Source organism: Ornithorhynchus anatinus, chromosome 18 (genome assembly GCF_004115215.2).
Source record: "Ornithorhynchus anatinus isolate Pmale09 chromosome 18, mOrnAna1.pri.v4, whole genome shotgun sequence".
Taxonomy (NCBI): Eukaryota; Metazoa; Chordata; class Mammalia; order Monotremata; family Ornithorhynchidae; genus Ornithorhynchus; species Ornithorhynchus anatinus.
The window spans coordinates 13,091,118-13,103,147 of record NC_041745.1 but is presented as its reverse complement, the minus strand read 5'-3'; the positions used below and the strand labels follow the sequence as shown (position 1 = coordinate 13,103,147).

Genomic DNA, 12,030 nt, shown 5'->3' with positions numbered 1-12,030 from the left:
TTCTTTAATTTCCACCTATGTATTTTTCCCCTAGAGTTTAGTAAGGTGCTTCACACACAGTAAGCTCTTAAGAAATACTATTTCTACCTTCAGTCTCCCCTTAGAGAGTGTAAGCACTATATTTGTATACTTTTTGTTAGGCACTTATCAGCTTAAAATAAATTACAGGTTGGGGGAAACAATAGGGTTAAAAGAACCGTAAACAAGTGGTATGGATGGGAAAGGGGTGGGATAAATACCTAGTGCTTAGCGGGGAGGAGACACAAGTACATAAGTGACAAGTAGGTGGGAAAATAAGGAGGTGAGATGAAAGATTAGCCAGGGAAGGCTTCCAGGAAGAGGAAGATTCTAGTAGGAATTTGGAGATGGGGAAGTAGTTGCCTGCTAGATGGGGAGTGGGAGAGAGTTCCAGGCAGGAGGGAGGTCAAGAGATTAGGGTCTAAAGTGAGAGAGATGAGATCGTGGCACGGTGTTAGGGGAGTGATGTGTGGAAGCAGAATTCAACAGGGAAAGGAATAAAGAGAAGTAGCGGGAAGAGTGTGCCTTGTAATCTCGTTATGGGTCAGGAAGTGTGCTACACTCTCACAAGTGCTTAGTACAGTGCTCTGCACATAAAAGCATTCAATAAGCACCATTGATTGATTGATCGAGCGATTAAAGCCTTATGGGCAAGAGTTTCTGCTTGATGCAGAGAGGATTGGGGTAACAATTGGAGATTTTTGAGAAGCACACAAAATGATGCTTAAGAAAAATGAGCTGAGCAGCAGAGTGAAGTATGGACTAGAGAGGGGAGAAGCTGAAGGCGGGGAGGCTGATGCAGAAGTCGAGTCCGCATCAGGAGATGCCGCCCTACCTTGCAGAGTGAATGTAAGGTGGTTGTGGGCAGGGAATGTCTTTTTATTGTTATATTGTAGTTTCCCAAGAGCTTAGTACAGTGCTCTGCACACAGTAAGTGCTCAATAAATACCATTGAAAGATTGAACGAATTGTGACCTTGGGCAAATCACTTAACTTCTCTGTGCTTCAGTTATCTCATTTGTAAAATGGGGATAAGAGTGAGAGCCCCTTGTGGGGCAGGGACTGTGTCCAACCTGAATAATTTATATCAATCTCAGTACTAGAACAGTGCTTGGCACATTGTAAGTGCTTAAGAAATACTGTTGTTAGTATTGAATAAGGCCTGTGGATTGTATCCTTGTGTGGTGCTTGGGACGGGGCCAGTATGTTCTTTTTTGAGACTCCCTTCTCCCCCGGCTAACAACGTCTGTGGACATTCCTGCTGCCCCCGAAGAGATGGTCCGCAAGGAGCCAATAAGGCAGACGGGCGGGGAAACTGATTTGTGAACGGGAAAAAGTCCCAGAGGCTCACTCAGGCCCACAGGAATGGAGATGCAGTCACTCAGGCACTGACGGTGGCTTGTTTTCCCTGGCAGGACTACACGTTGACGATGTATTTTCAGCAGTACTGGCGAGATAAGAGGCTGGCCTATGCTGGGATTCCCCTCAACCTCACGCTTGACAATCGAGTGGCGGATCAACTCTGGGTGCCCGACACCTACTTCTTAAACGACAAGAAGTCATTTGTGCATGGAGTGACCGTGAAGAACAGCATGATCCGCCTCCACCCTGACGGAACCGTGCTGTATGGACTCAGGTGGGCCTGGGCAGCCAGCTGCTCGGAAATGCGCTTAATCTCCTTGCACGCAGTTGTGGCATTGGGTGGGGAGCGGGATTCATTTGGAAACAGCAGTGGGGGATGGAGTAGGAGTAATTAGGAAACATCAATGAGGATGGAGTGAGATTCATTAGGAAAGACCAGTGGGGATGGACCAAGACTTATTAGGAAACACCAATGGGAATGGAGTGAGAGTCACCAATGGGGATGAGCGCGATTTATTAGGAAGCATCATTGGGGGCGGAGCGGGAATAATCAGGCAACATCAATGGGCACGGAGCAGGAGTAATTAGGAAACACCAATGGGAATGGAGTCAGAGTCACCACTGGGGATGGAGTAAGACTCATTAGGAAACACCGCTATGGTTGGAGTGGGAGAAATTAGGAAACGTCAATGGGGATGGAGCAGGAATAATTAGGAAACAGCAATGGGGGATGGAGTGGGAATAATTAGGAGACGGCAGTGGGGTTGGAGTGGGACTCATTAAGAAACACCTGTGAACCAGGGTAAATTCTGCTGGGAAAGGTTTTTCAGGAAGCCGTTTAGCTTTGGATTCGTACTTCTCCTCTCATGCAGGGCACCTTGAAAAATAGTAAGGTAATTAATCTCCAGGACCTAGAAGTGAGTTAGGTACTTCGAGGGAGCATTAACTCTCAGAAACCAATTGACATGCCCATGCCCTCAACATAGAAGCAGCGTGGCTCAGTGGAAAGAGCCCGGGATTAGGAGTCAGAGGTCATGGGTTCTAATCCCAGCTCCTCCACCTGCACCTTGTGATCTCGGGCAAGTCACTTAACTTCTCGGTGCCTCAGTTCCCTCATCTGTAAAATGGGAATTAAGACTGTGAGCCTCACATGGGACAACCTGATTATTCTGAATCTATCCCAGCACTTAGAACAGTGCTCGGCACATAGTAAGCGCTTAACAAATACCAATGTTATTATTACACACACCTTCATGTGTGTATATATGTCTTACATCTGTAAACATCTGTATATATGCATGTGTATGTGTATTGGTTTCTGCACATGCATGCATACATGTAATTCAATAATTCTAGATGCATGATTATATAAATTTCCTGTATAATTCAATATGATATCTATTTGACAGTGAGATCCTATACATGCTAGTGGACAGAGCTCAAATGACCTCTGCACAAATGACACCCCATTCCACATTTTGTCCATTGATCAAATGCCCTTTGCTGAACTGATGTGATGTTCTTTGCCTCCCTATCACTGTTTTCCAATCAGCCTCTTGGTTTCCCAGTCTTCCCTATGCCTTCATGCCCAGATTTCACACATCGGTCTGCTGCCTTTTGCATCTGCTCCCCTGCATGTCAATGAAATTGCAAATAATTCATTTTATTGGCATGTTGGATCAGTCGTAAAATATGCTCTCTTAACATCTTCCCTTTTATAACATCTTCATTAGCACGTCTTCTCGGAGCAAACGGATATACATTTAAAGGCTTTTAACTCATTCAATATTTGGGCTGTCTTCTTTTATTTGCTGATCTTTTTGAAGTAACATGTCCTTCACTCAGTCTCGTGGTATTTATTGTGGATTTACCACACACAGTGCAGAGCGCTTTACTAAACATTTGGAAGAAAGCAGTACAATAGAGTTAGTAGACCTGATCCCCGCCCACAGGGAGCTGAGTGTCCTTTGTTTTCGCTTCCCTCAATGCCACCATGACAAAAATAAGCTGATTTGATATTCTTTTCAGCTGGTGATATTGTCAGAGCCCCTGTTCAACTGCGGATTTGTCGTTTCCATTTCAGTCTTATATAGTACTGGCAGTGTTTTCCAAATAACAACCTTTGCACACTGTAACTTGAGTGTCTTTCTGAAGTTTAGGTAAGCAACAAGAACACCTGTTATACCCCAGTTTTTCTTTTCATTTTGTTGTTTCCTGTCCCTCGACCCCACGGCTCCCTCCAGTTGTTACCCCATCTCCTTCCTTCCATCCCTCTCCAAACTGCTTGAGCGAGTTATCTACAACTACTGTCTCAAGTTCCCCTCCTCCAATTCTCTCCTTGACCTCCTCCGATCGGGTTCCCACCCTTTTCACTCCATGGAAACTGCCTTATCTGTGGTCACCAGTGACCTCCTTCTTGCCAAATCCAGTGGCCTCTACTCCATCCTAATCCTTCTCGGCCTCTCATCTGCCTTCGACACCCCCTTATCCTGAAAACGTTATCAAATCGTGACTTCACCGATACTGTCTTCTCCTGGTTCCCCATCTTTCTGATCCTTCATTCTAGTCTCTTGGGGAAGCTCCTCCTCTCTCTCCCACCCACTAACTGTGGGAGTCCCTCAGGGCTCAGGTGTGGGTCCCCTTCTATTTTCCATTCACACCCACTCCCATCAAGAACTCATTCACTCCCAGAGCTTAAACTACCACCTCTAAGCAGATGACACCCAAATCTACCTTTCCAGGCCTAAACTCTCTCCTTCTCTGTAGTCTCTAATGTCCTGTTGACACTTCAAATTTAAGTCCAAAACAGAACTCCTCCTTTTCTCACCCAAACCTCATCCTCCCTTCTGATCTTCCCATCCCTGTAGACAGCACCACTGTCCTCCCCGTCTATCAAGTCTGTAACCTTGGTAATTTCCTCAACTGGTGTTTGGATCGTTATTCTGAAAAAAAATACTCCTCACTCAAAAAGCTCCATAAGTTGCCCATCTACCTCCACAACAAACAGAAACTCCTTAATATCAATTTAAGGCAGTCAATCAGCTATCTCTCTCTTTTTTTACCTCACTCATTTTTTACTATAACCCACACCTCACACTTTGTCCCTCTAATGCCAACTTATTTGATGCACCTCAATCTCATCTATCCCCAACATAACCTGTTACCCAAGCCTTCCCTGTGGCCTGGAACTCTCCTTCCCTTTATATCCAACAGACCACCGCTCTCCCCACCTTCAAATCCCTTCTAAAATTATATCTCCTCTACGAGGCCTTCCTTAAGCTCTTATTTCCCCTCCTGTCCTTCAGTCTATGTCACTTGTGCACTCAGATTCTTATCCCTCAAGCACTATATAGTCACCCGACCCCTGGCTTCACAGTACTTACATACATTCCTTACACTCTGAGTTGGTAATTCATTTTAAAGTCTGTTTCCCTCTGAAGACTGCAAAGTCCTTGTAGGAAGGAATTATGTCTAGCAATTGTAATGTATTGTACTGTTGCCGACTTGTTCATTCCAAGCACTTAGTACAGTGTTCTGCACATAGTAAGCGCTCAATAAATACTAATGAATGAATGAATACTTTCCCACTTGCTTAGTACAGCAGTCTCTTCCCCTGTCTAGACTGTGAGCCCACTGTGAGCAGGGATTGTCTCTATTTGTTGCTGAATTGTACTTCCCAAGCATCTCTATTTGTTGCTGAATTGTACTTCCCAAGCACTTAGTACAGTTTTCTGCACACAGTAAGTGCTCAATAAATGCGATTGAATGAATTAATAAGTGCACATAGGAAGCATTCAGTAAACACCACTGATTCTTTAATTTGGTCATTCATTCTCTTCCCCCTTCTCACAGTGGATTCATGTCTAGATTTCTTGGAATCTAGTTCTTACTTTCCACCCCAAAAGGGCCTCTGCTTTTTTTTATGGGATTTGTTAAGTGTTTATTATGTGCAAGACACTGTACTGAGAACTAGGGTAGATACAGGAATCCCTATCCCACATGGGGTTCATAGTCTTAATCCCCACTTTAACAAATGAGGTAACTGAGGCACAGAGAAGTTAAGTGACTTGCCCAAGGTCCCACAGCAGAACAGAGGTAGAACCAGGCTTAAAACTCATGTCTTCAACCTCCCAGGCCCATGCTATTTCCACAAAGCCACACTGCTTTCTAATAGGATGCCTTACATTACTGCCTTAATGTAGCTTGCTAATTTAATAATACCAAGTAAGTGGGGTCTCCTGAATCTCTTACTTTTCCTAAGATCCACTGAATAATCTTAACCTACTTTGTCCTGGACCATATTCCAATGCCATTGTTTTAAATCCGTAGTATTAAGTTGTTACGTGGTGTTTGCCATAATTTGACACCGCACATGGTGTCCTGCAAAAGTAGATTTAATATTTAATGTAGTGTTTTTCAGTATTCCAATTTCCAGGAAATATAAATACTAATCAGTAACAACCATTTTACAAACAGTTCCGTTGCCACTATTGACTGTGGATCAGAATAATGGCCACAATCATCGGCTGCCTATTATGTGACTTGATATTTCTATGTGTTTAACAAAATTTTCCTGTTCTCTCCAAAGTCCTTATTAATTTTCAAGTCACACTGTCACTCACTCTTCTTTTACGTTTGTCTACATATAAGTGCCCCTTATAACAGCCACAGTCGTTGGTTGTTTATTATGGGATTTGATATTTCGATGTTTCACAATAGTTCCCTTTTCTCACCAAAATCCCTATTTATCTGTCAAGTCATAATATTACTGACTCTTCTTTTACATTTCTCTACAGATAAGTGTCCCTTACATATTCATGTTCACCAGTCTAAAATTTGGGATAGTAAGTTTCCGTAACTCCATTTCCTTTGAAAAGTACTTAATTCTGACACATCTCAACTCAACTTCATTCACCTTGTTCAGTGATTATCCTTATTTGAAACCTCTGCAGAAATCTTCAGAATTTCATTTTTGATGCAATTTAGCAATGCATGTTCATGATGTCCAATTTAAACCTCGAGGACTTATATTTTTAATCACATGCTCAAGGCGTACGCCTGAGTTCATTCGTGGTCCCCTGGAGTATAATAGAACTTCACATCAAGAAACTCTAGTGAAATAATAGCCTTTGAAATCCTAAAAAGAATATATAAGATTATGAATGGTTCAAGACCAATTTCTGCAATGAATGACCTTCCTTTCTAAAATATATGAGCATTTTTACCTGCAAAGTCAAGTACTTTAGCCTTTTCCTCTTTTTGAGCATAAACTCTATCCATCATTGTCCTAATGTAGATGTATTTACCAGTGGACTCTGCTATGACCTACATTTCTGCATGAATACTGTTCCAAGCCTAGGTTTGGATGCACCTGAGTAGATTTTGGTTTCTCTATTGGTATTTCAATAGTGTGGGTGGCTTTAAATCAAGAATTCAACCTGTCAAACTCTTTTTCATGATATTCTTCCCAGCTACACTGCACTTTTTTTTTACAGTAAGGACCTTAAATGACTCGAGTCTCAAGCTGGACTTGGAATTGCTTGCCAAAAAAGTGAAAAAGCCCCACTTTCTTCTGCAACCCTTCCTTTACTTGCCTTCTGGTAATCACCTGGTTTCTCTTTGGATTCATTTCTACCCCTTCTGGGTGCCCAAATAGAAAATCTCTTTTAATCTGAAATAGCACTTACTTTTATTTGGTTTCCATTGTCTGCGTTGTCAAGTTTAATTCAGGTTTTTCAAGAATCTTGGTTCATTCTTTCATTAGGGTACACCGTATCACTGTGTCATCAATAGATACTCATAAACCTGTATCAGCCAGTATTTTTCTGGATAACTTTGCGGCAACTTCATGAAACAATACTTTACCAGTTGCCTAGTGAATGTGTACATCAGCTTCCAGTGGCAGCTGCCAGACCATAAAGCTGCACTTAGAGAAGAAAATAATTTGTCCTCTGCCATTTAACCAAAAATCTCATCACTTCTACAAATGGGAAACTGTTTCCCTTTATCACCCTCCTTCAGTTCTGAGGCGTGATGGAATCTCCCATGAAGGACTGTGGGTGAGCTTTAGTCCTGAGGCTTTGGGGCCAAACACTTGTAGAAAGGAACTGATTTTAGTGCTGGTGGCTAAAGTGAGTCCCTTTGCATTCTTTCTTTCCTGTTGGCTGTGCCATCTATTTGGTCTTCACCTATTGGGTCCCTTCTTTTTCTTTACTGAAGGATGTCCCTGTCCCACTGGTCTGCCTACTTTCTCAGTTATTCCTTGCATTTCCAATTTGTCAAATTCCTCTTTGAAATATTCCCATAAAGTTAACGATGCATTCCTTGGAGCGTGTATTATCAGAACATAATCTTTTGTAAGCACAATTTTATAGCTGGTGCTTGACTTCCTTAGGTCTTCAAATACATTTTGATCTTTTTCTTTAATATTGGCATTGTATTCGACACTCCTCTATTAACTGAAACATTAAACATGTATGTAACTTCCAAGTAAATCCAATTTTGCCAGAATAAATTGAACAATGTTCTTCTATATGCAAATTACTCTGGTATAGTTCAAGAACCTCAAGTAAAAATATTATTTCTAGTGCATCTTCTGAGTGCTACTGCTAGGCTGTGAGGTAGTTTGTTTTATATTTAAATGATGCAGGTAAAGCTTATGGCATTCTGGGAAAAGCAGAGGTTGCAAGAGAGGTTGAGAAGGAGCATGGCTTAGTGGGTCTGGGAGTCAGAAGACCTGGGTTCTAATCCTGTTCTAAACACTTGGGAGAGTAATAACTTTAATACTAATCATTCCTTCCTTCTTTCAATCATATTTATTGAACACTTACTGTGTGCAGAACACTGTACTAAGCACTTGGAAAGTACAATTCAGCAATAAAGGGAGACAATCCCTGCCCACACCGGGCTTACAGTCTAGAAGGGAGGAGACAGACATCAAAAGAAGTAAACAGGCATCAATATAAATAAATAGAATTATAGGTATAAAACACATCAAAACGCATCAAATAATAAAAATGGTATTTGTTAGGCACTTACTATCACCAGACACGGTATCAGGCACTGTTGGGGATACAAGCAAATTGAGTTGGACAGAGTCCCTATCCCACAAGGGGCTCATAGTCTTGATCCCCATTTTACAGATGAGGTAACTGAGGTCCAGAGAAGGGAAGTGACTTGCCCAAGGTGATACAACAGACAAGCGGTGGAGCTGGGATTAGAACCCATGACCTTCTGACTTCTAGACCCGTGCTCTATCCACTACACCATGAGTACAGTAGGGGAGTTGGTAGACGTGTTCCCTTTCCCCAAGGAGTTTATAGTCAGGCAGAAACTCAGTGTGCCAAATATCAGATCATATTCACTTCCTAATTAAAATAAATACATCGTGGAGGCACACAGATTTGAAAACTGGTGTCTCATTGACTTGACTGCATTATCATTCATTAAAAATTGCAAATGCATGCATATATATGTGAAATAGCTAAATTAGATGTTTTTAAGCATATGCTTTGTATAGCGTAGCTGCAGTAATTAATGCTCTCCCTGGAAGATCACACAATTATATTTTTAAAATATCATTTGCAGGATTTGAAAAAAAAATGTTTGGATCCCTGCAGCGACACAAGATACTGGGTAGCGCTTAAAGCCTAAGCTTTCAAAATATGGATAGAAAGTGTCACCTAAATCAAGGCAGCTAAAAATACAGCTTCTAGAGAACAGAGAAACCGAGAAAAGGGTCTATGGCTACAGCACAGCAACTCCGGCATTAAGTATCAGTGTGAAAGGAGAATTGATTAATATATGAGACCCTTCCTTTGTCAAGACTGAATATGGCAAGGTGACACCATCAAGACTTATTTGGTGAATCAGCTATTAAAAATGTACTTCAGCAAAGGAAAAAATACCTCAAGAACCCCTGGCCATCTTTCATTCATGATTGTAGCAAAATGGAGCTCGGAGAAAGCCTCCAATTATGGTTTGGAGTTCCAGCTAAGAAATCTGAGCAGAAGCAGAGGGTTAGCCAAAGCTTAAGAAATTCAACATAACACCTATACTACCAAACTGAAGATTTTTCTGGAAACTCTGGATCCATCCCAAATGAGTAGTACAGATGGAATCGACTGCGGTCTAGCGGAAATAGCACGGGCCTGGGAGTAAACTCGTGCTCTAATCCCGGCTCTACCACATGCCCGCTGTGTGACTTTGGGCAAGTCACTTAACTTCTTGGGGCCTCAGTTATCTCATCTGTAAAATGGGGATTAAATCCTATTACCTCCTACTTTGACTGTGAACCCCAGTGGGACGGGGACTGTGTCCAACCTGGTTATCTTGTATCTACCCCAGAATTTAGTACAGTGCTTGGCACAGAGTAAGTCTTTCATGAGTACCATAAAAAACAATCAGTCAAAGGAATTGCATTTGAAAGAGTGCAGTAGAGGTAACAGATATGATTTCTGTCTTTAAAGAGTTTACAATCTTGCCATCATCTGAATCAAAGAGGGAATCTCACATAGATTCTAAGAGATGATGAGTTTCTATGAAGGTTGGTGACCACATCTTTCATTTCTCTTTTATGTTCTGAAGCTGTCAGTACCTTGCTTTGCCAGAGTGGGTTTTTAGTACACTGTCCTGCTCACAGTAGTTGCTATTATTCGTAATAATAATAGTAATGATGATAATATTTGTTAAGCACTTACTCTGTGTCAAGCACTGAACTAGGCCCTGGAGTAGATGCAAGACACCAGGTTGAACACAGTCCCTGCCCAACATGGGGCTCAAAGTCTAAGTGAAGCAGCAAAGAACATGGGCCTGGGAGTCAGAGAACCTGGATTCTAATCCCAGCTCTGCCACCTTGTCTGCTTTGTGACATTGGGTAAGTCACTTAACTTCTCCACCGCAATGGGGCCGATCTAAACCTCAGAGTGACCTCATAGAACTCTGGCTTGGACTCCCCAAACAGATCTGAATTCATAGGGGACTGACTTCTGCAGAGATCCCCAGCCATGACCCCGCTATACACTCACATCACCCCACTTTATTTTCCTCCACCCTGTCCGCTAACCAGATCCTGTCTGAGGGAACCAATCAGAGGAACTTTCAACAGGTAGACTGGCAGATGTGGGAACCGATCAGACGATCAGCCCATTAGCATCCCTTCGAGCGATCCTTTCAATCTGTGGAATATGATTCAAAAAAGGGTCCCTGAGGACCCATCGTTTTCTTGGTCCTTTGGATTTTAGTAGACTGAGATGCATTATGTGGCTATTCTGGGAAGATTGGGAGACCAAGAGGCAGAATCAAAATCAGAGACAAGGGTGGCAAGCAGCAAACGCAATGGGATGGCTCGGATCATCAGCCTTTCTGGCTCAGTGTGCAGGTGGCTGGGTTACCGTTCAGTCACTCCCACCCCCATGAATAGGCTCTCTCCATCATAAGCCTCATATTTGAACATGAAGGGAACTAGGTATATGAACACTCTCTCTTTCCCGCTCCTCACTGGTCTGTGAATGATTGTTTGTTTCCTGGTTCCTACCACGGTTTATCTTGGTTAAGAGTTAGCCCAGTTTTGGCAACTCAGTTTGATTACTGATTGCATTTCAAAAAGCTACCTAGATATATAGTATTTAAATGCCTGCTCTTCTTCCCCTTCCTTCTCCTCTTTCTCCTCCCCCCTTCCTCTTCCTTGCCTTCATCTTTCTCCACCTCTTCCTGCTCTTCTTCATCCTTCTTTCCTTTCTTATCTTCTTTCTTGATCTCCTCCTTCTCCTCCTCTTTCTTATCCTCCTCCTCAATCTCCTCCTTCCCCTCCTTATTCTCTTCTTCCTCTTTCCCCTCTAATCTTTTTCTCCCTCACCTATCTCCTCCTCCTCCTCCTCCTTTTTCTCCCCTTCATCTTCCTCCCCTTCCTCCTTCTCTTTCTCCTCCTTCTCCCTCCTCCTCACTTGTCAGGAACAGGTGGCAGATGATGTCCCAGAACCCATCCTTTCCTCCTCCCTCGCCCACCCTGGCTGTGACAATTCTGTGCCCATCTAGCCCAAGTCTTGCTCTGATACCTCGTCTAGAGGCTGCCCAGCCTGAACCGTGGGAACTGACTAACATAAACCATTGCCCTGAATTATCAGACAAGTGGGTTTTTAGCATGTTCTTTCTTTCCTATTATCTTTCAGAATCACCACCACAGCGGCGTGCATGATGGATCTGCGAAGGTACCCGTTGGACGAACAGAACTGCACTCTGGAAATTGAAAGCTGTGTGTAAATGCCCGCATGATTTTTCACTTGATTTTCACTTTCTGAACACCTGTCATTGTCCTTCTCAAGGTTCTGAGGGCTCATTTCCGATTTTTTCTGAGGCAAAGGGCTTTTGTAGCTTTCCCTGGCTTCATGAACTTAGGCTGAGAGGCAGTATTAAACTGTTCTTCATTCCTGTTGGATTAAGCTCAGCCTGCTTGCATTTCCCAGTGGAAAGAGCCCAAGCCTATAAATCAGGAAACATGAGTTCTTATCCGACCTTGCCACTTGCCAGCTCTGAGACCTTGGGTATTTCACTTAACTTCTTGGAGCCTCAGTTTCCTCATCTGTAAAATGGCTCTCTCACCCTCTTAGATCATGAGCCTCACGTGGGTCAGGGACAGTGTCCAGTCTTTTT

At 42.8% G+C, this 12,030-nt stretch overlaps 1 protein-coding gene across 1 annotated transcript in view; it reads left to right on the top strand.

Annotated features, from left to right (window-relative positions):
• The window catches only part of GABRB3 (gamma-aminobutyric acid type A receptor subunit beta3), a 144,663-nt gene that overhangs the window by 93,247 nt on the left and 39,386 nt on the right, over positions 1 to 12,030 (top strand). Inside the window, exons 4-5 of the mRNA XM_029082957.2 lie at positions 1,434 to 1,654; positions 11,550 to 11,632. Coding sequence (XP_028938790.1) covers positions 1,434 to 1,654; positions 11,550 to 11,632 — 304 coding nt within the window. The remainder of the gene's footprint in view (positions 1 to 1,433; positions 1,655 to 11,549; positions 11,633 to 12,030) is intronic.